The following is a 27,688-nucleotide window of genomic DNA, read 5'->3' on the forward strand; positions in this document are numbered from 1 at the left end:
TTTTTTTGTGTTTTTCTGCTTTCTTAAGATGAGATAAACTGGCCAGAAGGGGATGAAGCTCCTGCATCAGATGCTCAGGACCTCATTACTATGCTGCTCAGGCAGAACCCATTGGAGAGACTCGGGACAGGTACCGTGAAACTATTTGCATTATTAATGCTCTGCAATTAGCACATTACTCTGAAAATCAGTGAATTTGAAAGCTCTTTAAAATGTGATAACCCTTCTATTGATAATCTATTCTGCTTAATGGAACGGTGCTCTTTTTCATGTAAACCAAATATTGGCTTTTTAATATAACAAATTCTTCACTGCCACACACTGGTGACTTTGCATTTGACTAAACCATAGAATATCATTTGGCTGATCGGACTGGGCTTAACCCGTTCACTGTACAAAATCAAAGCTAAACTATTTCTCAAGGAAGTTTTGTTTTCAGTTAAGTTCAAGTACAGGACTATCACCAGAAATATTTGCTATATTAAGAGATGATGCCATCGTGGAAAAGTGCAATTTCAACCAAGTTAGGATATCTCTTTCTGCTGCAGTTTTGTCATCGCCCTGGAAAAGTTCTAAATGTTCCCTGGCAGGTTGGACGGCAACTCTAACTGACTGATGTGGAATTCGTTTTATGCTGTTCAGTTCAGAGGAGTTTGTGACCATGGAATCTGAAATGTTCCTGCTTTTGCAGCAAATTGGGCCTATTTATTTTGTTAACTCAGAAGCTAGATATTATGCCAACGAGAGTAATCTATCATTTTGATTAAAGCTCGCAGTGAGTGATTTACTAAAGGAAAATGCAGAATACAATGTCAGGTCATTTCTCCATGAATTTCTACAGAACCACAGAAGTTAGTTTAATATACTGACAAGCTACATACCAAGTACTGCAGCAGGTTGTTGAGTACACAAACTAAGATTGAACCAAGGTTGTTCCCTTAGTAGACAGATTTTCCATTTATTAAGTTTACTGTAAGTGCAAGTAAGCATTATACGATTGAATTTAGATAATTTTCTCGCTTTGTTTGAGGAACAAAAGTCATTCATTCTGAAGGCATATGGGCAGTAAGATTGCAGTCTCACTATGCATGCCTCTGAACCATGGATGAGTGCAAGCAAAAATATTTTCATCTTTCTTTGCTTAGTCCTTTTCAGCAGCAGTCTGTGTCATTGAACAGATAGCCAAGCTTCAGAAAATAGTCATCATCTTAGTATAGCCAAAGAACCTTGGAACCATAAAGGCTTGCAGCATAGTTAGCCCATCGTGGCAGGGTTAGCTCTTTGCTACAGCATTCCAAAACCGATCCCACTGCCCTTCTCTCTCCCCATTGTCCCTGTAGCCCGAGTATCTTCCTCTGTTACAAGCTATTATTCAATTTTTCCTTAAAAGATATCTCAAGGCCCTGCTCTAACAATCTTCTGAATAAAAAGATTTCTGCTAACATTCCCCCCCCCCTCACTCTTGGAGATGATTATAAATCAGTTGCACCCCCCCAGCCCCCTTCACCACTGGCTCCTTAACCAATGGAAAAAGCATTCGCTATTCATCCTCCAAATACCCTTCAGATTTTAAGAAGCTTGCATTAGCCTTCTCTGCTCTGATGGATATAAGTCCCAGTATCTCTAATCATCCTAGTTGAATCGATGCTTTCCTGATGACCTTTGAATCTGTTTCCACAATGAGTCCTCCAAAACTGCACACATTGTTGTGTAGCCTCACCATTGCCTTGAAAAAAGCCTCACAAATGAAGTTGTTTATAAGGAAGATTTTACATTTAAAAATAAAAGTATGAGTGATGAGCTAACTGTAAAAAGAACAATTGTTAAGCCCGTAAGTTTCTGGATCATTCAGTCCTACTCAGCCACTTACCACTGTCCCCTCGGACTTTCCCAGTGAACCATAATCACCACTGTTCTCTGTCTCGCCATGCATTCACTCAGTGATCAGTCGCACACAAAAGGCCCCTTGTCATCCATGACCTCACTGTGTCTAATTGCATTGACATCCTGACTATTACTGAAAATTGGTGGTAAGTGAATAGTACCAATGAACGGTAAAACCATACTGTTGTCTCCCTGTTTTTGCATTACCTGCCCTGCCCGCGGTGACAGTGTGGCCCTCATCATCCTTTAATTCCTGGCACCTTAACCTTCGTGCACCTTGCCTTGCTTCATTTCTTGCCTTTCATTTAAAATTCTAATTGTCTACAACTTCACCAAGCCCCACTGAGTTCCTGTCTGGTAAGCTCCCTCTTTTCCTTCCTCACCCTCTGCTCTAAGAAATTCCTTATCCACAGTAATTTCAATTTCCATCTTCCCTCCCCAAGTTCACAGCCACCCCATCAAACTTGCTATCTCATGCAGCCTTTTTACTTATATCACAGACAAGGCCCTCTCCAAACACTTTTTTTTATATCCTTCACCATGCACACACCCCCTTCCAAACCCACTTCTTTATGCATTTGTCCCAGGAAAATACTCTTCTCCCAAGTCACTTACAGCTGCACTTTCAAGCTGCTTAGCCTTTGGTCTTCCATTTGCCATGACACTTCTGCAGCTGTTGATCTCCCTCACCACCACATTTTATGCCCTGCAAAACCCTTATTCCTTGCCACCATGGTCATTCCCACTGTTATGGTCCCACATCCACACTTTGTCAAATCCAGGAAGTATAGACTTGGGCATGACTAATACACAGCGGGCTTAGGATCATCACCAGTTTGGATTGGACTATATCAAGCACTAGGGAGTCGGTTAGCTCAGTTGGCTGAATGGCTGGTTTGTGATGCAGACTGACGCCAACAGCACAGGTTCAATTCCCATACCGGCTGAGGTCATCCATGAAGCGTTCTCAACCTTGTCCTGAGATGTGGCGACCCTCAGGTTAAACTCACCACCAGTCGTCTCTCTCTGATAAGAGAGCAGCCTATGATCCTCTGGGACTACAGTGACTTTCATATCAACAGAGCCTTGCTCGGCTCTGCTGGGAAACAGCCCGGTACTCTATGATCATCCTGGAGAAGCTAGCACCACTATCAACTGTTTATTTACACCTCACCTTCCCGTCCCCTCCATCCTCATTTCCAACAACAAGGGCAACGAGCTCATGGATCTCTGCTGTTTCTTTCCCCAGGCACCCCCTGACCTAGTCATGATCTTGCCTCCTCCTCTATTTTCTCTCCAATTCCTGTCATCCCGATTTGAGTTCATATTGACCATGCCCATTTGATCCCATACCCACAAATATTCTGGACCACTCAACTTCTCATCCTAGTCCTATGCTAGCTGATATTGTAAATGGGTGTCTCTGCCTCCTCAGAAATCCACCTCTACCTCTGTCATCTCCAAAGTTCTCTCCAATTGTTGCCTCTCAAATCTATGCCTATCTTTCTTGAAGCTCCATGTTTGAATCCCTCCTACCCGTAATTCCAAAAATGGTCCAAATCAAAGCCGCGCATGACATCCTGTGTAACTATGGTACACTTTTCTTCCTCTCCTTGCTCAACCTCTGTGCAGCCTTTCACATCATCCTTTTCCAATATCTCTCACTGATTGTCCAGGTCAGTGAAAGTGCTACTCTTGTCTATCTAATCTTAACACGAGCATCAGTGGCTTTTCTTCCACCTCCATAAGCTTGTCTGTCGCTGTCCCACCATAGCTAATCTGTTGGTGAAACATTCAGCTATACCATTATCTCCATCACAATTGACTTTTCCAGTGTGCTGTTAGCTGCCTCATCCCCCTCCCCCGCTACAACCCCACCCCACAACCTGTGCATTCCCTCACACTTTGCAAATATCAGCTCACCCAAAACTCTTGTGCCCATGTCCTATTTACACCACATCTCACTTGCCCATTGCTCTGATCCATACTGACCTACTGTAGCTCCTCTCTACCCTCGCCCCAAATTTAAAATTCTCATCTTCGTGTTTTGTGAGTTTGCTACTCCCCATTTCTTTAAGCTCCAGCAGTCCTAATTCTGACTCTGGCTTCTCAGACAGTCCCCTTCCCGTTGTCCCATTATTGGCAGCCGGGTCTTCAGCTGTCTGGATTCCATGCTCCGGAATTCCCTCTCCACACCCCTCTGCCCACTTCCCCACACCCTCCCCACCCGCTTTCCTCTTTTGAGCCCCTCCTTAAAGCCTCCCCGTTTGACCGAGCTTGTGGTCACTTGAATATCCACTTGTTTGCCTCATCACCCAATGCACCTGATTATGATTCTATGAAACATCCTGGTTCAGAGCGTTTTTTAGCAGCTTCGTGGTAATGTTTATGGGGTAAGATTGTATGACACCTGAATTTGACGAGTTCAAACGTAGGTGTAGCATCGCAGTACTAATTGTGTTCTTACTTTTTCTATATTACCTATCTTAATTTGAAATACTTTTAAACACTCGACTTTTCTTTGGCTTTGACTTTTTTTCCTCTCTGCCCTCTTGCTCCATCAGGTGGTGCCTATGAGGTAAAACAGCACAATTTTTTCCATGGCTTAGACTGGAATGGACTTTTGAGACAGAAAGCAGAATTTATTCCTCAGCTGGAGTCAGAGGATGACACAAGCTATTTTGACAGTAAGTGTTAGAAACACCGACTGCATCTTTTATGATAAGATCACCGCGAACATTCTGGGTAAAATGTTACAGATTGAAGGCATTGCCAAATTCCCATATTTTCAAAGATTCCTGTTTTATTATCAAACTATGCAATGATGAGAGAATTTGGTTTCATTTATACAATCCAATAGTTTTCCTCTACTTAGTACCATACATGGACTGAATGTGGGTTATTTCTGCAGTCTGCATTTCAGAGGTGATGCAGTGCATTACGGGAAACCCAGCGTTGATCTGAAAAGAATGAAACAAATTTTTAGATCGGGTTTAGATCGGAGAGGGAATCACGTGGGTGGAAGTTGGGGCATGTGGCAAGTTCTCTATTAACCTCAGCGGCAATAGGCCAGGAGACTTGAGCTGCTGGAATTTGTCTGCATGCCACCCCATCAGGTATCTCCCTGAAACTAGCAGCTATTGGCCGGTGGATCGGAACAGGAGGCTGCCAGCTGGGACGGAAGGTATTGTCCCTGGCACTTAGATAAGTCAAAGGGGAGAACGGGGGTTTCGCGAGGGCCTTGCAGATGAGAAGGTGGAGGAGTAGGTGAGCCCTAAACTTTCACTACAAAGCTTTTTTTTTAGAAAGAGAAAACAACTTGCCTCTTTTGGCCTCTTCTAGCCCCGGTTCTCTTCCCACTCGCTGCCCAATCATGGTGCCTGCAGCCTTGGAAGGACGGCAGCCCCATTGGCAGAGGTGGGCATTGCCACTGTTGGAGGAGGAACGCAAGGGGTTTCCACCTTGAGGCAGCCTTTGTAGAGGTTACAATTTTAATACAATAAGCCTTGGCCGCAGTTGTGAGGCCAACCCAGTGGAAGGGAAACCCCTCCACAGGATGGTCGGCAGCTGTGGCCCACTGACGGCCGCTTCTTTAGGGGCGGTGTTTGAGGTGGATTAAAACGGGAGGCGTCCGCAGGCCCCTCCCAGGTCAGCTCCCAGCAAGCCACCATCCGGCACCTGCCCCTCGGAGGGGAGGAGGTGCCCATCTATGCTGGGAAAATCCTGGCACTGTCTCCAATCAGCCCCCAAATGAGCAGTTAATCATTCAGATTGGCTACCCACTGCTGCCGGGCACTTAACTTCTCAGATGTTGACCTGCCTCCAGGAATATTGACCCCAGGAATGCATCTGTCCACAGACCCGATACATCTTGCACTGAAGATCTTCCTGGCCCCACCTTGAAGCCTACCTCTGTGGCAGCCGGAAGATTCCACCCATTGTGTCAAATTCTGCCTATGTAACAACAATTACTGCATTGCAAAGTAACTGTATGTGAAGCAGTTTAAAAGACAATATACTTTTGTGGTGGAAAGCCTTTGGAAATGATAATCTGGGACAAAATTAATTAATTAAGGAAAGTCAGCACAGATTTGTTAAAGGCAAATCGTGTTTAAGTAACCTGATTGAGTTTTTTGATGTAACAGAGAGGGTTGATGAGAGTAATGCAGTTTATGTGTACATGAACTTCCAAAAGCCCTTTGATAAAAGTGCCACATAAGAAACTTGTCAGCAAAGTTGAAGCCCATGGTATAGAAGGGACAACGGCAGCAAGGAACAAAGTTGGCTGAGTGACAGGAAACCATAGTGGTGAACAGTTGTTTTTCAGTCTGGAGGAAGGTATATAGTGGAGTTCCTGAGGGATAGGTAGTTGGGCCACAGCTTTTCTTCATCAAAATAATGACCTAGACTTGGGTGTACAGAGCGCATTTTCAAAATTTGCAGATGGCACAAAACTTGGAAATACTGTGAACTGTGAAGAGGATAGTGATAGACTTCAGGAGGACATAGACAGGCTGGTGGAATAGGCTGACATGTGACAGATGAAATTTAATGATGAAAAGTGTGATTCGTTTTGGTAGGAAGAATAAGGAAAAGCAAAACAAAATAAAGGGTGCAATTCTAAAGTGGGTGCAGGGGTAAAAGGAACTGGGCATATATATAATCTCTGAAGGTGGCAGGGCAGGTTCAGAAAGCAGTTGATAAAGCTTTATAAGTAGACGTATAAAGTACGAAAGCAGCAAAGTTATGATGAACCTTCATAAGACATTGCTTTGGCCTCAACTGAAGTAATGTGTCCGATTCTCCCACCACACTTCCTGGAGGATGTGAACGTATTAGAGGAGATGCAGAAAAGATTTATGGGAATAGTTCCAGGGATGACAGACTTCAGTTACGAGGGTGGATTGGAGAAGCTGGAGCTATTCTCTTTAGAGAAGAGATTTGATAGAGGTGTTCAAAATGATGAGGGGTCTGGACAGAGTAGACAGATCAAAACTGCTCCCATTGCTGGAAGGGTTGAGAACCAGAGGACACTGACTTAAGATGATTGGCAAAAGAACCAGAGGCAACAGAGGAAAAATGTTTTTTACGCATCGAGTCGTTAAGATCAGGAATGCACTGCTTGAGAGTGTGGTGGAAGCTGCTTCAATTGCGGCTTTCAAAAGGGAATTAGACAATAATCTGAAGAGAGAAATTTTTTTTTGGTTTGTTCTTTCATGCGATTGGGTGTCACTAGCTGGGCCAACATTTATTGCCCATCCCTAATTGTCCTCATTCAGAGGACATTTAAGAGTCAACTGCATTGCTGTGGGTCTGAAGTCACATGTAGGCCAGACCAGGTAAGGACGGCAGATTTCCTTCCCTAAAGGACATTAGTGAAGAAGATGGGTTTTTACAATAATCGGCAATGTTTTCGTGGTCATCAGACTTTTCATTCCAGATTTTTATTGAATTCAAATTTCACCATCTGCCGTGGTGGAATTCAAACCCAGGTCCCCAGAGAATTACCCTGGGTCTCTGGATTACTAGTCCAGCGACAATACCACAACGCCATAGTGTGGCATAGTGGTATTTGCGAGGCTACAGGAAAAAAGGGGAGCAGGACCAGCCAAGTAACTCTTTCATAGAGCCAGCATGGACATGACAGGCTGAACGGCCTTCTTCTGTGCTATCCCCATTCTATCATCCACTGATATAATGTTATATAAGTGCTGGCACATAGTTTTGGATTTTGCCTTGTAAGTTGTGCCACATTTGAATTTCTTTCCTCTAACTTCATTTAGCTCGGTCTGAGAGATACCATCATATGGAAACTGAAGAAGAGGATGAGACAAATGAGGAGAATTTCAATTTGGAAATAGGACAGTTTTCATCATGCTCCCATCGTTTTAGCAAAGTGAGTAAAATCAAAAGGCACATTCCTGTATTGTTGATTTATATTTTTTAGATACTGTTCTTGAGATGACCCAACCCTTTCTGAATCTACATACTGATCAACGGCAGACAGAGGTTTCCCATCCACTTGTATGCAGCTGGCACACAGCTTTACCTCCCTGAACCTACCACTGCTTCTGCGCTACCAGACCATTTGTCTGGCATCCAACTCTTGGGTGAGCTGTAACTTGTCCAAATACCTCAAACAGACTTAAGCCCTCATCTTCAAACCCTATCCTCAAACTCCATACCTTCACCACTGACTCCATTTCCCCCCTTGGCTACTGTCTCAGCTTAGCCGGACTGTTTGGAACCTGTTTGACCTTGAGTTTCCAGGATCACATTCTCTCCACTCCAAAGACCACCCACTTCCACCTCTGTTGTATTGCCCATCTCAACCTGTATCTCAGCCATTGAGAATCAAAGAATGATTACAGCACAGAAGGAAGCCATTTTGTCCATCATATCCAGGACACCACTCTGTAAGATATATTCAGCTAGTCCCATCCTGCCTGTTTCCTGTAGCCCTGCAAATTTTTTTCTCTTCAGATAAATATCCAATTCCCTTTTGAAAGCCATGAATGAATCTGCCTCCACCACACTCTCAGGCCATGCATTGCTGCGTAAAAAGTTTTACCTCATGTTGCCTCTGGTTCTTTTGCCAATCACTTCAAATCAGTGTCCTCTAGTTCTTGACCTTTCCACCAATGGAACAGTTTCTCTTCACTCTGCCCAGCCCCCTCATGATTTTTGACATCTCCATCATATCTCCCCTTAACCTTCTCTTCTCTAAGGAGAACAGCACCAGTTTCTCCAATCTGTTTTCGCACTGAAGTCTCTCATCCCTGGGACCATTCTCGTGAATCTTTTCTGCACCCTCTTCAATGCCTTCACATCCTTCCTAAAATGCCAGAATTGGATACAGTACTCTAGTTGAAGTCAAGCCAGTGTTTTATAAAGGTTCATCAGAATCTCTTTGCTTTTGCACTCTTATGCCTCTATTTATAAAACCCAGGATTCCACATGCCTTAATAGCCATTTTCTCAACCTGCCCTGCCACCTTCAATGATTTGTGCGCATATACCCCCAGGTCCCTCTTCACCTGCAATCCCATCGGAATTGTATTCTTTGTTTTATATTGCCTTTCCTTGTTCTTGCTACCACTTCACTTCACATTTCATTTCACATCACTTCACATTTCTCTGCATTAAATTTCACCTTCACTTCACCCTCTATAAGCTTCTGCTTAACTAAGACTCTGCTGCTCCTGTATTGTTCTGCTGATGTTTACATGGGCATCGTGTCCAGCTCCAGCAGGATGATGGCATGTGGCCTGAAACATGGAGGGGGTTCTGTTTTTCCTTGCCTCTTACATGCCATCTTCTTTGTTTCCATTATAAGTAACCCAATTATACATAGCTGCTGTTTTCAAGAAATAACTGCACGTTGGGTTAACAAATACGTAGCCATGCAGTGACTTGAAAGAATGTAAGCCATGCCCATTGACCTGTACGTTAGAGAGTTTTAGATGTGCTATTTGGTAGATTATTTTGGAATTTGGTCAGAAATCTAGCTTACTTGAATTGACACTGATAGGATTTGCTTCATCAAAATGTCCACGTGGAGAACCTCTTCTCACCGGCCTTCCCCATGTTTTAAAACTGCATTATTCCTGTGTGGATGTGTCTTCTAAAATGTTAAAATTTAGACAAAAAAAAAAGTATACCAGTCAAAATATCTTCTCTCTTAAGGTTTACAAAAGCATGGACCGAATCTCACACGTTGATGAGAAAAGATATGCTGAAAAGATCCGAGGAGAGCATGACAATACAGGCGGGAAGTTAAAAAAGGCTAATACACTGCACGTTGACTCAATTACCTGGATTCCTGAATCTGAAATGTAAGTATTGTTGATCTGAGCAAAATCTATCTTCTTTAGTTTTTCATTGAGTTTCAAGTAGTTCTTTAACTGTATAGCCTGTCTGCCAACATCCAGTTACTAAATGCAAAGTGCTTTTTAAATCTCACGATGCAGACCTGGTTGCAAAGTGGCCAAAGCTGGGAACAGAATATTCAAGGGCATTTGACATTTTGGAAGGATAGGAAGAGAGGAAAAGGAGATGCGGTAGCTCCGTTTATAAAGGATGAAATTAGCACAGTAGTGAGAAATGGTCTTGGCTCGCACTTTGGGTGGAGATAAGAAATAACAAGGAGTCAATGATGGGAGTAGTTTGTAGGCCCCCCCAACAGCAACTGCACCGTAGGGCAGAGCATAAATGAAGAAATAATGGGGGCTTGTAAGAATAATTGTGGGTGATTTTAATCTTCATATCGATTGGACAAATGAAATTGGAAAAGGTAGGGAGACAGAAAGCAGGAAACTAGAGGCCAGTTAGCCTAATCTTGGAAAAATGCTGGAACCCCTTGTTAAAGAAGTAGCAGCAGGATGTTTAGAAAATTATAATTCGATCATGCGGAGCCAACATGGTTTTATAAAAGGTAAATTGTTTTTGACAGATTTATTAGAGTTCTTTGAGGATGTAACAAGCAGAGTGGATAAAGAGGAACCATTAGATGTAGTGTGTTTGGATTTCCAAAAGGCATTCAATAAGGGGCCACATGAAAGGTTACTATATGGGGCACAGTCTCAGGATAAGGGGCCAATCGTTTTGGACTGAGATGAGGAGAAATTACTTCACTCGCAGAGTTGTGAATCTTTGGAATTCCCTATCCCAGAGAGTTGTGGATGCTCCATCGTTGAATACATTTAAGGCTGGAATAGACAGATTTTTGGTCTCACAGGGAATTAAGGGATATGGGGAGCGGAAGGGAAAATGGAGTTGAAGCCTATGGTCAGCCAGGATCGTATTGAATGGCGGAGCAGGCTCACCGGGCCATGTGGTCTACTCCTGCTCCTACTTCTTGTGTTCTTGTGTTACACAGGGTAAGAGCTCACGATGTTTAGGGTAAAATTGTAGCATGGATATAGGATTAGCCAACAAACAGGAAACAGAGAGTCAGGATGAATGGATAATTTTCAGGTTGGCACCCTGTAACTAGTGGACTGCCACAGGGATCAGTGCTGGGGCCTCAACTATTTATGATCTCTATTGATGACTTGCATGAAGGGACAGAGTGTATTGTAGCCAAATTTGTTGACAATACAAAGATAGGAAAGCAAGCTGTGAGGGGGATACAGAGTCAGCAAAGGGATGTAGATAGGTTAAGTGAGTGGACAAAAATTTGCCAGGTGGAATATAATGTGGATAAATGTGAGGTTGACCACTTTGGTGGTAAGAATAGAAAATCAATGATTTGCCTGAAATAGCACCTCCTGAATGACCTCTGAAGGAAAGCTCACACTGACGTTTCGAGGAAATGGGGAACTACCTGAAGGAACAAGCTTCCTTACAAAGTTGATTGCAGTAAATATTTCTTTTGTATAATCCTAATCCACTTTAACAGATTTAAGTCCATTTAGAAAGAGGATATAAGAGGGTTTCATGTGGTTCACTTTTTAATTGTAAATACAATTCCAGGCATTGTGGAAAAGCAGAAACCCTGTGTTGTAAAACATTCTAAACTCGCTAGAGTTTAGAAGGATGAGAGGAGATCTAATTGAGGTGTATACGATGCTGAGGGGGATAGACAAAGTCGATGTGGAGCGGATGTTTCCCCTTGTGGGACATTCTAGAACGAGAGGACATAGTTTTAGGCTAAGGGGTGGTAGATTTAAATCAGAGATGAGGAGGAATTACTTTTCTCAAAGGGTCGTGAATCTGTGGAATTCACTACCTCAGAGTGCAGTGGATGCCGGGATGCTGAATAAATTTAAGGAGGAGATAGACAGATTTTTAATTAGTAATGGGTTGAAAGGTTATGGGGAGAGGGCGGGAAATTGGAGTTGAGGCCGAAATGAGATCAGCCATGATCGTATTGAATGGCGGGGCAGGCTCGAGGGGCTGAATTGCCTACTCCTGCTCCTAGTTCTTATGTTCTTTATTTTGTATCATCTTTTTGCTGTCTTCAGACAACACCTGTCTATATCTCACAAGTCAAGCAATGAGAACAATAACTGTTACCAGCGTTCTGGGATGCTGCCAAGCTTTGCTATTTCTGCTGAGGATGATGAATCTTTGTCACAGGAAGACTCTCACAGGGACCAGGAGAAGATCATGTTTTCCATAGGAACATCTCAGGATGAGATTGATGCAACCACTCCCAGCACCATCAGTAGTTCTACTCTTTCAGGTACCATTTTCTTAGGAAAAATATTTGAATGTAAGAGGCAATGGCAACCGCATAGTGTGGGACTAGAATCACATGTAGCCCAGACCAGACCAGGCAGGGGTCTCATCCCTGAAGGACATGTGGTATTTTCACTACAATTCACTAACTTTCCTTGTTATTTTCCTGGTACCAGCCTGCAGATTAACTTCAGTTTCACAATTTGCCGTGGTAGGATTTGAGCTAACTCACTCTGGGTTGCTATTCCAATATCATAACCATTCTGCTTCTTATGCCATTCAAGATGTTTTCAGCTGGTCATCAAAATTACTAATGAGTACAAAATATGTTAATTATCAAAATCAATGTCAAACTACAGTTTCGTGAAGTTAAATATTCTATATTTTGTTTTTCTGTTTTGCATTTAGAATACTTGCTAAATCACTTAAATTAGGAAATGCAGTGTGACATAAGTAGTCCCTTTGATAATTAACACTTATGCCGTGTTTCCAATTTTCCATCATTCTCTTTAATGAGTGGAGAGTAGACAGTAGGTTGTGAGAGGGACATATGAAAGATCTTGAGATAAGATCAAGATGAAGAGGGGGGACGATTCCTAATATTCCCCATTCCATGAGTGACTCACACACAGCTTTCCAAACTCTCTAAGTTGTCTGGGATCCTTATTAACTACCACTACAGGTCGAATATCCTTTATCTGTACAACCGAAAACTGAACACATCCAAAAACCAAAGGTATTTTTTGAACAGACCCTAACGTGAGCCAGCATGAGCCTTACTGGTCTTTTGCGTGGAAAGCCTGTGACCTGAGCCGACATGAACCTCACCGACCGGACCCGACATTTTGTACAAGAAGTCTGTGACCCATACCTTAATTTCAACCTCAACCTGAGGTGCTCTCTGTTGCACAAACCTAAAATTGTGCAGATCGCAGAATCACAGATGGTGCCACGGGTGGAGAGGGAACTTATTATTTGTTATTCAGTGATACATGTTGCTCTTCTAACCTTGGCTTAGGCTGTTATAATGCAAGTAGCCTAGGCTACCTTATATACATCCGAAAATATCTGAATACGGAAACGCAATTGGCCCCAGGGGTTTTGGATAAAGGATACTCGGTCTGTAGTGTGATCAAGGATTTTCAAAACAACAAGATAGTAGGAAATAGGAGCAGGAGTAGACAACTCGGCCCCTCAAACTTGTTCTGCCATTCAATATGATCATGACTGATCTTCAGCCTCAATTCCAATTTCCCACCCTGCTCCCATATCCCTTGATTCCCTCAGTGACCAAAAAACTATTTCAGCCTTAAATATATTAAACAATGCAGTATGGACAACCTCTGGTATAGAGAAATTCAAAGATTAACAACCCTTTCAGGAAACTTCTCCTCATTTCAGCTCTAAATGATTGACCCCTTATCCTGAGACTGTGTTTTCGTTTTCTAAATGCCCCAGCCAAGGAGAGGTAGTCACTGGACTAGTATTCCAGAGACCCAGGGTAATGCTCTGGGGACCCGGGTTCGAATCCCACATGGCAAATGGTGAAATTTGAATTCAGTAAAAAAAAAATCTGGAATTAAAGTCTGATGATGACCATGAAACCATTGCCGATCATTGTAAAAACCCATCTGGTTCACTAATGCCTTTTAGGGAAGGAAATCTGCCATTCTTACTTGGTCTGGCCCACAGACCTACAGCAATGTGATTGACAGTAAATGCTGGCCTAGGCAGCGATGCCCAAATCCCATGAACGAATAAAAAAAAAGAAACAAACTCTGTGTCTACCCTGTCAAGCCCCTTCTGAACCTAGTATATTTCAATGAGATCAGCTCTCATCTAAGCTCCAGAGAATATAGGTCCAATTTACTCAATCTCTCATCGTAGGAGAACCCTAGCCAGTGTAATGAATCTTTGCTGTACTGCCTCTAACACCGGTATATCCTTCCTTAGATAAGGAGACAAGAATAAGGAAGTCATGCTGCGATTGTACAGGGCTTTGGTGAGATCACACCTGGAGTACTGTGCACAATTTTGATTTCCTTACTTACAAAAGGGTATACTTGCCTTAAAGGAGATGCAACTAAGGTTCACTAGATTGATTTCTGAGATAAGAAGGTTGTCCTATGAGGAGGGTTTGAGTAGAATGGGCCCATGCTCTCTGGAGTTTAGAAGAGTGAGAGATTTCACTGTCAGGATCGATGCTGAGCGGCTGTCTCTCCTACTGGAGAGTCTAGAGTCAGGGGGCCGTAGTCTCAGGCCTGTTTAAGACTGAGATGAGGAGAAACTTCTTAACTTTAGCTGGTTGTGAATCTTTAGAATTCTCTGCCCTAGAAGGCTGAGGATGCATGGTATTTGCATGTATTTAAAGCTGGGATCACTAGATTTTTTTGGCTCTCTGGAAATCAAGGTGTATGGGAATCAGGCAGGAAAGCAGAGTTGAGGGATCAGGCCAGCTGTGATCTTATTAAATGGCGGAGCTGAGTTGAGGAGCCATATAGCTTACCACAGCTTCTGTTTCTTGTGTTAAATTCTGAGTCTTCCCGCACATGCATCCAGGGAAGGCGAGCCAAAGAAGAAGGGGCGAGCTCAGGCCAGCAGTGCCCACAATAACAAGGAGGAGCACCTTCTATTGCCACAAAAATCCCAGCTTTCCAGAAAGGTTTTGTGGCTGTTTTTTGAGTGGCTTCTTAAAGTGTCCTTTTAAAGACTGCTCGTTAAGCCACTCAAGACCTGGTACAACTAGGCAGAGCTGGCAGGGCGCAAGCTCCTCCCCTTTGTACCTGAATTTTGTATTGGGGTCCATCATGGCAGCTGGTGGAATTTAACTTCAATTAATAAAATCTGGAATTGAAAGCTTGGGCAGAATTTAGCCCGCGATGGGCGGGCGGGCCTCAGCGGCGGGCGGACAGCCGATCGCCGCTGCTGAAAAGGGCCCCGCCGCCATTTTAAGTGGGCAGGCCAATTAAGGCCCGCCCAGCGGCCTGCCTGACAGGAAGTGCTATGCGCGGGGGTGGGGGGGGTGGTGGGATTCCCCAACTGTCAAAGTGCGCTCTTCCACACATGCGCACATCTCCCTGAGACTATGTGCTGTCTCAGGGAGAGCACTGAAAGTTTCATAAACTTAAAAAATAGAAAAATAAAAAAAATTATTAGCATGTACCCCACATGTGACAATGTCACACGAGATGGGACATGTTAATAAATATCACAGAAAATTTATTAAAGTTTTTTAAAACAGACATGAAACCTCATCCCACCGTTGGATGAGGTTTCATGTTTTTTCTATTGCTCGCTGGGGCTCCTGGCCTGTCCGTCAACCTTACGGTTGGACGGGCAGGGCCTTTAATTGGCTTAATTATCCTGTCAATGGCTTCAATTGGCCATTGACAGGTCGGCGGGCGGACAGCTGATTTCACTGTCCACCCGCCTTCCTCAATATTTAAATGGGGCGGGGTGACCTCAGGGGTCCCCCCCCCCAACGTCATCCCATGTCGGCGAGCAGGCCCCACCCCCAGCTCGCCGACAGAAAAATTCTGGCCTTTGTCTCAGTAATGGTGACCGTGAAACTATCATCAGTTGTTGTAAAAACCCATCTTGTTCACTGATGCCCAGTAGGGAAAAAAATCTGCCATCCTTACCTGGTCTGGCCTACATGTGACTCCAGATGTACAGCAGTGTGGTTGACATTTAATTGCTCTCTGAAATGGCCTGGCAAGCCACTCAGTTCAAGGGCAATTATGGATGGGCAACAAATGCTGGCCTTACCAGCGATGCCCACATCCCATTAAAGAATAAAAAACATATCTGTTTCGGACAGGCTGGCAGCTCAATCTTTACAGGCCTCTCCAAGTACAGCTTCAGGCAGAAATGGGCTAGTCGAGGTGACCCTGGTTGCTAGTTTTCTGTGTTTATAAAAGCTTCCATGTATTTCAATCCACTTTCAACCGCGTGATAACTCCACTGGTCAGTTAACTCTGCCACCCCTCCCCAGCCAGTTCCTTGTCACTGTCCCTTTTCCAGGCGCATCCTCAAAAAAGATTTCCTGTGCTTCTCAAGAAGCACAGTAGTCACCTTACAACTTTGATTATTTATATATCCTTAGCTACCGAGAGCCTAAAAGTACCTTTTGTCATTATCCACTGGATTCTCCAGACTCACTGATCAGTGACTGGAAAGAGTATGGTGTTGAAAATGTTAAATTGCACAGCTCTTTATTTTGCAGTTTGTGGTCTGAGATAAAATCTAATAGAGGTTAGTTGCAATTTGCAGTGTTATCTAATAAATATTCAGATTCGTTTCCCCAGTGTGACCCGAGAGTCCCCCCCCGAGCTTGCTAGCTTCTGTAAAATGTAAATTCTTTGAGTTAGGAAATCAAAATAATGTTCGATTCGGTTTCCAATCAGTGAAACATTTCAATACAGGAGGCAGTGTAACTGAATAGGATTGTGTTTTTCATAAGAATTACCTCAATTGTCTTCTCTTGTCCCATATACATTAACTTTCACAGCAGCTGGCCCTCTAGTGCTTCCTGAGATTGTTATATTAATTCCATCTGGAGAAAGAGGAGATACTAAACGAGTGGAGGGACGAATGTCAGTGCAATATAAGCTGATTCTCAATTCATTTTGAAATATTGCTATTTAGATTTTTGAAGACCAGACCGCTGAGACTTTCTGCATTTGCTATTAGATGTTGGGATTAGTGTAATATTTTCATTTTCATGTTTATAAGAGTCTACACTTAAAGAATGTATAATGAAATGGGAAAAAAACTGATTGAATGCATTTATTTGTGAACAGTTGGCAGTTTTTCAGAACATCTGGATCAGATTAACACCAGGAGTGACAGCATGGAAAGCACAGATATTTCTTCAAAGACTGCAAGTGACAACGTTCCACACCTTGCCCGTCAGCGATTAGAAAGTACAGAGAAAGAAAGGACAGGCAAAGTGATGAAATCAGCCTCCGCCACAGCGCTCTCCCTCATGATCCCTGCAGGTATAAAATCAATAACAGCACGAACAAAACACGCCGCGGGCTTCGCAGTAGACCACTCTCTAAATGTAATTGGTACCTATAAATTTTCTTAAGCTTTTTTACACAGTGAGCATGTCCCAGTAAAACCCATCTTTAAAATTAAATTCAAGAGCAATTTCCGTAAATGAGATCTAATTTATTGAACGCACACTGTTTAATGTTTCACAGGCAGTTTTGAGATGATCTTGCTGGCAAGACTGTTGTATCTTAGGAGTCATTTTCTCAACATCCTGTGTAACGGCTCTGGGATAGGGATGTGCTGCCAATATTATGTAGAGCCTCAATAAGCCATTCGTGCTTCAGCACAAATAAGAAGATTGCATTCTCTGCTCCCCACATTGCACCTTTTATTATCTAATTAGGATAAGCATTCATTTTGTCCACAAGGTAGATTAGATTAGATTTTATTGTTTTCAGACATGTTTTCTCGTTCTAAGCTGCCTCGTCCGTGCTTTCAGGTTTATCCTAATAATTTGGGCATTGGCTACAGGAGTTCCTCAGGGTAGTGTCCTAGGCCCAACCATCTTCAGCTGCTTCATCAATAACCTTCCCTCCATCATAAGGTTAGAAACGGAGATGTTTGCTGATGATTGCACGGTGTTCCGTACCATATTCACAACTCCTCAGATACTGAAGCTGTCCATGGCCGCATGCAGCCAGACCTGGACAATATTCAGACTGGGGCTGAGATAGATAGATTTTTAAACAATAAGTGAATCGAGGGTAATGGGGACAAGGCAGGAAAGTGGAGTTGAGGAATATCGCATCATCCATGATCTCACTGAATGGCGGAGCAGACTTGATGGGCCGAATGGCCTACTTCTGCTACCACATCTTATGGCTGATAAGTGACCAGTAACATTTGTGCCACACAAGTGCCAGTCAATGATAATCTCCAACAAGAGAAAATCTAACCCTTTCCCTTTTACATTCAACAGAAGTGCCATCATTGAATCCCCCACCATCAGCATCCTGGGATGTTGTGTGTCCAACAGATTTATATGATGTGTCTAGTGTGTGGGTGAAGACAGTCAGCATGCTTTCCGCTTTTGTGTGCTTGCTTGCTTCTCATTTTCAGCCCACACTGCTGGCTAGCAAAATAGAGAGCCATATAAATATGTAAGTCTTGGCTTGACATTACACAGCCTCTCTATTGGCAAGTCCCTCAGCTGTGCCTCCTCACGGTGTCACATGGAAACTGAATCCCTTACGGCCCCTGGCTTAAGCTTCAGAGGAATTAGAAAAAGCATGAAACCTCACCCACCGGCGGGATGAGGTCTCATGTAGATTTTTAAAAATGTAATTACAGTGTATTTAAAAGTGATGGACATGTCCAGACTCATGTGACAGTGTCACATGAGGGGACATGTCAGGGAAAATTTTTATTTCTATTTTTCAGATTTTTTTATTGTAGAGCCGATCTCCCTGAGGCAGCACTTAGCCTCAGGGAGATGAGTGCGCTCTTTCATGCGCATGCGCGAAAGAACGCATTCTCGGCTCAGGGAATTCCGCCCCCCCCCCCCCCCCACCCGCACAGGGAGCGCATAGCGCATAGGCCTTAATTGGCCCACCCACATAAAATGGCGCACCCCCGATCAGGGGCTCTGATCGGAGGCACGCGTCCGCTCTTAAACTCCCCCCCCCCCAACGGGGGGAAAATTCTGCCCATTAATTACAAGAGATCCGGGGGAGAAATGTTTGCATGCGCTAAGAGCCGCTTGAAATATAGTCCAACAAAATGCTAGGTAATGTGCCAATGACTACTATTTACAACTCTGCCAGAATATCCAGATGTCCTTCAACACAGAGAATGCTAGGGGCAACAGATCCATCAATAAAGAAAGCAGCTCAATTGACAAGAAAGGCAGGGGAGGTCATCATCAACTGCAATAAACAGTTGGAGAGATAGGTGGAACACTACCGTGAGTTCCACTCTAGAGCAAACACTGTCACCGAGGAAGCTCTAGACACCATAGAAAGCCTGTATAGCCAAAGACCTGCACAGTGAATTGGCCTTTGGGTCACAACCTCCTGGACATCCATACCTCTGCTAATAGGACACCTGCAAGCTAGACATGAAGATGGCAGGCATTGACTTACAACTGGGAGACAGTTGCTGACAGCCATGAACTCTGGAGGCTCACTGTTTGGAAGGGCATTGTAAGAGGCGAGCAGAAACAAAGCGCTCAGCTGGCCGAGAAGAGGGCCCAGAGAAAACAGGCCAGCGAACCCTGCACCTTTTCAGCCCACTGTCTTCCTCTGCAGCAAATGCAGCACGGACTGCCATGCCGGAGTGGAGCTTCTGAGCCACACCGGGTGATGCTTAACACAGAGTCGACCACTGCAGCGCAAATCGCCTTACGAGATGGAAGACTACCACCAACATCCTGAAGGCTGCCATTGGCCACAAACTGAACTGGGTCAGCAATATAAATACTGAGGCTACAAGAGCAGGCCAGAGGCTGGGAATCGTGCGACGAGTAACTGATCACCTGACTCCCCAAAGCCTGTCCACCATCTACAAGGCACAAGTCAGGAGTGTGATGGAATACTCCCCACTTGCCTTGATGAGTGCGGCTCCAGCAACGCTCTAGAAACTGGACACCAGCTAAGACAAAGCAGCCCACTTGATTGACATCTACAAAATGCACTGCAGCAACTCACCAAGGCTCCTTCAACAGCAGCTTCCAAACCCCAAATCCCTACCACCTAGAAGGAGAAAGGTCAGCAGACACATGGAAACACCACCACCTGTAAGTTCTCCTCCAAGTCACTTGCCATCCTGACTTGGAAATATATTGCTGTTTCTGGGTCAAAATCCTGAAACTCGCTCCCTAATAGTACTGTGGGTGCACTTACACCGCCTGGATTGCTGCAGTTCAAGAAGGTTACATTTGCTGAGCAGCAATTAGGGATTGTCAATTAATGCTGGCCTTGCCTGCAATGTTCACGCCTCAAGAATGAATAAAAGCAAAAAAAATGGCAGTGACCAATGAACTTCTGAAACAAACATTGCTAAGTAAGAAGGATTGCTGTCCTTATTATGAAATAAATTAATAGAACAAGGAAATATTAAATTAAATGGACCCTATTAGCCCATCTACAGGCACAACATTGAGAGCTATTCTGCTCAGATCATATGGTAATAACCATTGACATGTTTTCCAGGTAGCCATTTCAAAGAGTATTACACAAGCCAAACACAAAGGGACTTGAATTCAAATTTTATGCTCAGTGCAGATGATATGGACCCAGCAGGATCGTTGCTGTCAGACTGTCTCCAAGCATTGAAAAATGCAACATGCGGGCACACATGTCTCCCTTGCATTTTTCAGTACTTGGAGACAGTCTGACAGCAACAGCCCTGCTGGGTCCATATCATCTGCACTGAGCATAAAATTTAAATAGAGGATTGGCCAACTAATAGAAGACAGAGAGTTGGGATAAGGGGGCATTTTCAGGATGGCGACCTGTAACTAGTGGAGTGCCAGAGGGATCAGTGTTGGACCCCAATTATTTACAATATATATTAATGACTTAGATGAGGAAGTGAATGTACTATCACCAAGTTTGCAGATGACACAAAAATGGGTGGGAAGGCAAATGCAGAGGATGACACAAGGAGTCTACAGAGGGATATAGACAGGTTAAGTGAGTGGGCAAAAACTTGGCAGATGGATTATAATGAAAAGGGGATGGGAAATACAGGACTGAAGGTGTTGTATCTGAATGCACGCAGTATATGAAATAAGGTAAATGAGCTTGTGGTGCAGATTGAAATTGGCAGGTATGATGTGGTGGGCATCACTGAGACATGGCTGCAAGGGGATCAGGACTGGGAGCTAAATATCCAAGGATATACATCCTATAGAAAAGCTAGGCAGGTTGGCAGAGGGGGTGGGGTTGCTTTGTTAGTAAGAAATGAAATTAAATCGATAGCAAGAAAAGACATAGGTTCAGATGATGTAGAATCTGTGTGGGTAGAGTTGAGGAACCGCAAAGGTAAAAAAACCATAATGGGAGTTATGTTCAGGCCTCCAAACAGTAGTCAGGATGTGGGGCACAAGATACACCAGGAGATAGAAAAGGCGTGTAAGAAAGGCAAGGTGACAGTGATCATGGGGGATTTCAAAATGCAGGTAGACTGGGAAAATCAGGTTGGAGTGGATCCCAAGAAAAGGAATTTGTGGAATGTCTATGAGATGGCTTTTTGGAGCACCTTGTGGTGGAGCCCACTAGGGAACAGGCAATTCTAGATTTAGTGATGTGTAATGAGGCAGATTTGATAAGGGAGCTTAAGGTGAAGGAACCCTTAGGAGGAAGTGACCATAATATGATAGAATTTACCCTGCAATTTGAGAGGAAAAAGCTGGAATTAGATGTAACGGTATTACAGTTGAATAAAGGCAACTACAGAGGCATGAGGGAGGAGCTGTCCAGAATTGACTGGGAGATGAGCCTAGCAGGAAAGACAGTGGAACAGCAATGGCAGGAGTTTCTGGGAGTAATTTGGGAGACACAGCAAAAATTCATCCCTAGGAAGAAGAAGCATACTAAAGGGAGGACGAGGCAACCATGGCTGACAAGGGAAGTCAGGAACAGCATAAAAGCTGAAGAGAAAGCATACAATGCGGCAAAGAGCAGTGGGAAACCAGGGGATTGGGAAGCCTACAAAGACCAACAGAGGACAACTAAAAAAGAAATAAGGAGGGAGAAGATTAAATATGAGAGTAAACTAGCCAGTAATATAAAAGAAGATTGCAAGAGTTTTTTAGATATATAAAGGGTACGAGAGAGGCAAAAGTGGACATTGGGCTGCTGGAAAATGATGCTGGAGAAGCAGTAGTGGGGAACAAAGAAATGGCAGAGGAACTGAATAGGTACTTTGCGTCAGTCTTCACAGTGGAAGACACAAGTAACATCCCCAAAGTTCAAGAGAGTCGGGGGGCAGAGGTGTGTATGGTGGCCATTACCAAGGAGAAGATGCTAGGAAAACTGAAAGGTCTGAAGGAGGATAAATCACCTGGACCAGATGGATTACACCCCAGAGTTCTGAAGGAGATAGCTGAAGAGCTAGTGGAGGCGTTAGTGCTGATCTTTCAGGAATCACTGGAGTCAGGGAGGGTCCCAGAGGACTGGAAAATCGCTAATGTAACCCCCCTGTTTAAGAAGAGAGTGAGGCAAAAGACGGGAAATTACAGGCCGATTAGCCTGACCTCGGTTGTTGGTAAGATTTTAGATTCCATTATTCAGGATGAGATTTCAGAATACTTGGAAGTGCATGGTAAAATAGGGCAAAGTCAGCATGGTTTCATCAAGGGGAGGTCATGCCTGACAAATCTGTTAGAATTCTTTGAGGAGGTAACGAGTAGGTTAGACAAAGGAGAGCCAATGGATGTTATCTACTTGGACTTCCAGAAGGCCTTTGACAAGGTGCCGCACAGGAGGCTGCTCAGTAAGATAAGAGCCCATGGTGTTAGAGGCAAGGTACTAGCATGGATAGAAGATTGGCTGTCTGGCAGGAGGCAGAGAGTGGGGATAAGGGGGTCCTTCTCAGGATGGCGGCCAGTGACTAGTGGAGTTCCACAGGGGTCAGTGTTGGGACCACAACTTTTCACTTTATACATTAATGACCTAGATGAAGGAACTGAGGGCATCCTTGCTAAGTTTGCGGATGGTACAAAGATAGGTGGAGGGACAGGTAATGTTGAGGAGGCGGGGAGGCTGCAGAAGGATTTAGACAGGTTAGGAGAAGGGGCAAAGAAGTGGCAGATGGAATACAACGTGGGGAAGTGTGAGGTCATGCATTTTGGTAGGAAGAATAGAGGCATAGACTATTTTCTAAATGGGGAGAGAATTCAGAAATCTGCAGTGCAAAGGGACTTGGGAGTCCTAGTCCAGGATTCTCTTAAGGTTAACTTGCAGGTTGATGCGGTAGTTAGGAAGGCAAATGCAATGTTGGCATTTATTTCGAAAGGACTAGAATATAAAAGCAGGGATGTGCTGCTGAGGCTTTATAAGGCTCTGGTCAGACCACATTTAGAATATTGTGAGCAATTTTCGGACCCGTATCTCAGGAAGGATGTGCTGGCCCTGGAGAGGGTCCAGAGGAGGTTCACGAGAATGATCCCAGGAATGAAAGGCTTAACATATGAGGAACGTTTGAGGACCCTGGGTCTATACTCGATGGAGTTTAGAAGGATGAGGGGGGATCTGATTGAAACTTACAGAATAGTTAAAGGCCTGGATAGAGTGGACGTGGGGAAGATGTTTCCATTAGTAGGAGAGACTAGGACCCGAGGGCACAGCCTCAGAGTAAAGGGAAGACCTTTTAGAACAAAGATGAGGAGAAACTTCTTTAGCCAGAGAGTGGTGAATCTATGGAATTCATTACCACAGAAGGCTGTGGAGGCCAGGTCATTGAGTGTATTTAAGACCGAGATAGATAGGTTCTTGATTGGTAAGGGGATCAAAGGTTACGGGGAGAAGGCGGGAGAATGGGGTTGAGAAACTTATCAGCCATGATTGAATGATGGAGCAGACTCGATGGGCCAAATGGCCCAATTTCTACTCCTATGTCTTATGGTCTTAATGTGCGAAAATGTAAGGTTATCCACTTGGGCAGGAAGAAAAGAGGAGCTGAATATTATTTAAATGGAGAAAGACTGTAGAAGGCTGCGGCACGGAGAGATTTAGGAGTCCTTGTGCATGAATCCCAAAAAGAAAAAAAAAAATACAAATTCAACAGGTAGGGAAGGCAAATGGAATGTTGCCCTTTATTTCAAAGGGAATGGGGTATAAAAATAGGGAAGTCTTGCTAAAACTATACAAGGCGCTAGCTAGACCACACCTAGAATACTGTGAACAATTTTGGTCCCCTTATCTAAGGAAAGATATACTGGCATTGGAGGCAGTGCAGAGAAGGTTCACTAGGTTGATCGTGGGTATGGAGGGATTTTCTTATGAGGAGAGGTTGAGTAGGTTGGGCCTGTACTCATTGGAATTTTGAAGAATGAGAGGTAACTTTATTGACAGGGTAGATGCTGAGAAGTTGTTTCCCCTTGTGGGAGAGTCTCAGACCAGAGGGCATAAGCTCACAGTAAGGGCTTGCCCATTAAAAACAGAGATGAGGAGAAATTTCTTCTCAGAAGGTAGTCAGTCTGTGGAGTTCTTTACCACAGAGGGCTGTAGAAGCTGGGTCGTTAAGTATATTCAAGGCTGAGATAGACAGATTTTTAATCAGTAAGGGAATCAAGGGTTATGGGGAAAAGGCAGGAAAGTGGAGTTGAGGATTGTCAGATCAGCCATGATCTCATTGAATGGTGGAGCAGACTCGATGGGCCGAATGGTCTACTTCTGCTCGTATGTCTTATGGTCTTATTGATTGTGTTCCATATTATTAGAAAAGGTGAAAGAAACGTTTAAATACTTCATGCACCATGATCGTGCTCAACCATCTCCTTAGACCTTTCACAGATATCGTTTTTTTCTGGAGTTAGAGGTTTCGGCGGTTAGTTTCTTGTAGCTTATTTTCAAAATAACCTGAGGTTTTAGGCGACCATGTACAGCAGTGGCAGTCAGATGCATGTTTACATGAAGCATATTACTTACCCAGAAGCAATGCTAGGATTTATTCCTACAATGTGTGGACAATAATTCTGCATATTGAAAGAAATAAGGCACATGGTAGATTATTTTTGTGGACAGGAGGCAAAAGTTAGTCATTTTGTCAAGCTGTGTGTCTCTCTTAATTTGTAGCAGAGCTTAATTAGGAACCAAAAAAGATTTGTCACTTTTAATTAGGATTTAAGATTTGATGATGTATGCATTTTCTTTAAAAGGATTGTTGCATGTTATAGAAAGCTATGCACAGTATAACTAATAAGCAAGACTGAAGTTTTCTCTGTGGTTAGTATGCTTCTGGGTGTATTGAAATAACCATAAATAAAACTATGTTAATGAAGATGTGAAGATGGTAAGGGTAAAGACGTTGAAATTCATTGCCTTCTTGGAATTGTTACAAGAAAGGAAAAGCAATACCAGCCATGCTCCTCATTCATTTAGACTCTATATCCTGTTGGAGGTTGCAGTTGTTTTTAGTGGAGGGGAGATGGGCAGGGAGGAGAATCACCTAGGGACACTGTCCATTAATTCATTCACATTTTTCACACATGGGTACTGGTCCAGTAAGGGCAAAATCAGTTCCACCCAACCCATCTTGCTGCCAGTTAATGGCAGCCTCCCCTCCAACCTCATTGGTAGGTTTTGTAGGTCCTTCACTGTGACTTGTAGCAACAGTGACTGGTCAGGCTGTCTCCAGTCCTGCTCAGGTTCCAGGAATATAAAACCTACTGTAAACTCAACTAAGTGGTTTATCGCACCAATAGAAGACTATAATGGCAGTCTGAATGCAAGTCCTTCAAGTGCAAATGGATCTTGCAGATTAATTTTCTTTGATAAAATTGGTGGACACATTTACATTGATAGTTTAATCACGACACTTTTATTCCATTAAAATAGCGCACAATAGAACATTACCTGATCAAAATAACTGACATGCTCTTGGAGAAATTTAAAGCTCCTCGGGTGCAAATTCTTGAAAGTAACAAATCTCTCGTTCTGGCTGAGACAAGAAGGTGAATATATTTCAAGTAATTTTCTGCCCATGATGAAAATCATGGGCAGAAATTTCCCCCCATCGGGGCGGTGGGGGGGTTATGCGGGGGCGGGCACAAATCCGAATCCGATTGGCGCCCCCTATTGTGGCCGTGCCAACATTTTACATGGGCGGGCCAATTAAGGCCCGCCTAGTGTGACTCTCGCCTGGAAGCGCTGAGCGCTCCCTATGCAGGCAGGGGGCGGATTCCCTTAGTAGGGGTCTGCGCTCTTTCGCACATGCTTGCAAAAGAGTGCAGAAATCTCCCTGAGGCACCTCTGTGCCTCAGGGAGATTTGTTTAAGTTTTAACCATCTAAATAAAGAAATTAAAAACTTTTGAAACGGCCCCTCATGTGACAGTGTCACAGGAGCTGGGACATGTCTATGAATTTTTTTGAAAATTTTTATTGAATTTTTAAACACTTCATGAAACCTCATCCCGCCCGTGGATGAGGTTCCGTGATAAATGCAAAGGCCGCCTGGGCTCTTCGCCTGCCCGCCAACCTTAAGGTTGGACAGGCAGCTTATTTAATTATTTCAATTCGTTTTTAATAGGCCTTTGACAATTCGGCCCGCCGAACTGAAAATCTAAATGACGCGCGGTGACGTCAGGACACCCGCCCGACGTCACCGCGCGTCATTTTACGCGTCGGTGAGAGGGCCCCGCCCCTGCTCGCCAACCCGAAAATTCTACCCCGTGTGAAATATGCTGACTTCCATTCTGAATTTCCAATATGCACGACCATCTCACAAAGCTCTGTGTTGGGAACACTTCTTCCCTCGGAAATCAGAATTGTAGGATAACCCCACCAAAGAACGGAGCTTCCTAGCCACTCACTTTTAGCCTGCTGCTGACTAACCCTACACTACTAATAAAGCCTGTCTCAAAAATAGACTGGGCCTGCCATCTGATCTATGGGGCATCTAGCAGGCTTTGTTTCCCGAAACCCACTAGCGGTTAAAATCTATCCCAGAATGTTTAGATGTGTTTCTGATACTTAACACTGGTTGTAAGATTGAAGCTCCAAGCTGTTATATCTGTGTTTTCCTGTGTATTCAGCCAGCAGTTAGCCAGAGACCTAAAAGGTTTTTCATTGTGTCCTTTCATTTCAGATGTCTTTGGTACTTCTCCATTGGCTAGTCCAATCTCCCCACATTCCCTTTCTTCTGACCCTTCATCAAGAGATTCATCGCCCAGTCGGGACTCCTCCACAAGCTCTGGAAGTCCGAAGCCTCCTATAATTATCTACAGTTCTGGAAAGAAGTATGGTTTCACACTACGAGCAATTAGAGTATACATGGGTGATAGTGATGTTTATACAGTCCATCATATTGTTTGGGTAAGTGCATGTGAGACAGTGCTGTGTAGAATTTAATGTTTTGAGTGTTAACTATAAAGTAAATCATTGTTCCTTTTTATTTTTGCCCACTAGAATGTTGAAGAAGGGAGTGCAGCTCACACCGCAGGATTAAAGGCTGGCGATTTGATAACACATGTAAATAGTGAACCAGTACTCGGCCTAGTTCACACTGAGGTGGTCGAACTACTCGTAAAGGTACACTTAAAAAGTATATCTATCTGTTTTGGGGTGCAGCTGTAGTTTTAATTTTTAATAAACTTACAGCATCATCCTTTTACTCAATTAGAGCACCTAAAACTGAATAAATATATACTCGTTGGTCCTGTAAAGTTGGAAAATTGAATTAAATTGATTTTTTTACCTGTTGGAAAATAATAAATTGTTGCCATAAGTCTCTCCTTATGCCCCTAATTTATGGTGTATTTTCAAATTAGCATGAGCTCCCATGCAGTGCACTAGCTAATGAAAGGGAAATTGCAGAGTAAAAGCAACTTATTTTCTTCAACATCAGAATTGTAATGGTTTTTTTTTCTGAAAAACAGATATTGTGGCGATGATTATTGTTA

At 43.6% G+C, this 27,688-nt stretch overlaps 1 protein-coding gene across 16 annotated transcripts in view; it reads left to right on the top strand.

The window, feature by feature from the left end:
- The window catches only part of mast4 (microtubule associated serine/threonine kinase family member 4), a 480,851-nt gene that overhangs the window by 438,106 nt on the left and 15,057 nt on the right, over positions 1-27,688 (top strand). For 14 of the 16 annotated variants that reach the window (XM_078562902.1, XM_078562920.1, XM_078562911.1 and 11 more), the window contains 8 exons: positions 29-130; positions 4,449-4,571; positions 7,668-7,780; positions 9,570-9,718; positions 11,849-12,069; positions 16,868-17,065; positions 26,875-27,101; positions 27,195-27,317. In XM_078562902.1, the coding sequence (XP_078419028.1) occupies positions 29-130; positions 4,449-4,571; positions 7,668-7,780; positions 9,570-9,718; positions 11,849-12,069; positions 16,868-17,065; positions 26,875-27,101; positions 27,195-27,317 (1,256 nt within the window). The remainder of the gene's footprint in view (positions 1-28; positions 131-4,448; positions 4,572-7,667; positions 7,781-9,569; positions 9,719-11,848; positions 12,070-16,867; positions 17,066-26,874; positions 27,102-27,194; positions 27,318-27,688) is intronic. The other 2 variants (XM_078562967.1, XM_078563040.1) reach the window with 1 other exon arrangement.

This window comes from Cetorhinus maximus, chromosome 2 (assembly GCF_964194155.1).
Source record: "Cetorhinus maximus chromosome 2, sCetMax3.hap1.1, whole genome shotgun sequence".
In the NCBI taxonomy this organism is placed as follows: Eukaryota; Metazoa; Chordata; class Chondrichthyes; order Lamniformes; family Cetorhinidae; genus Cetorhinus; species Cetorhinus maximus.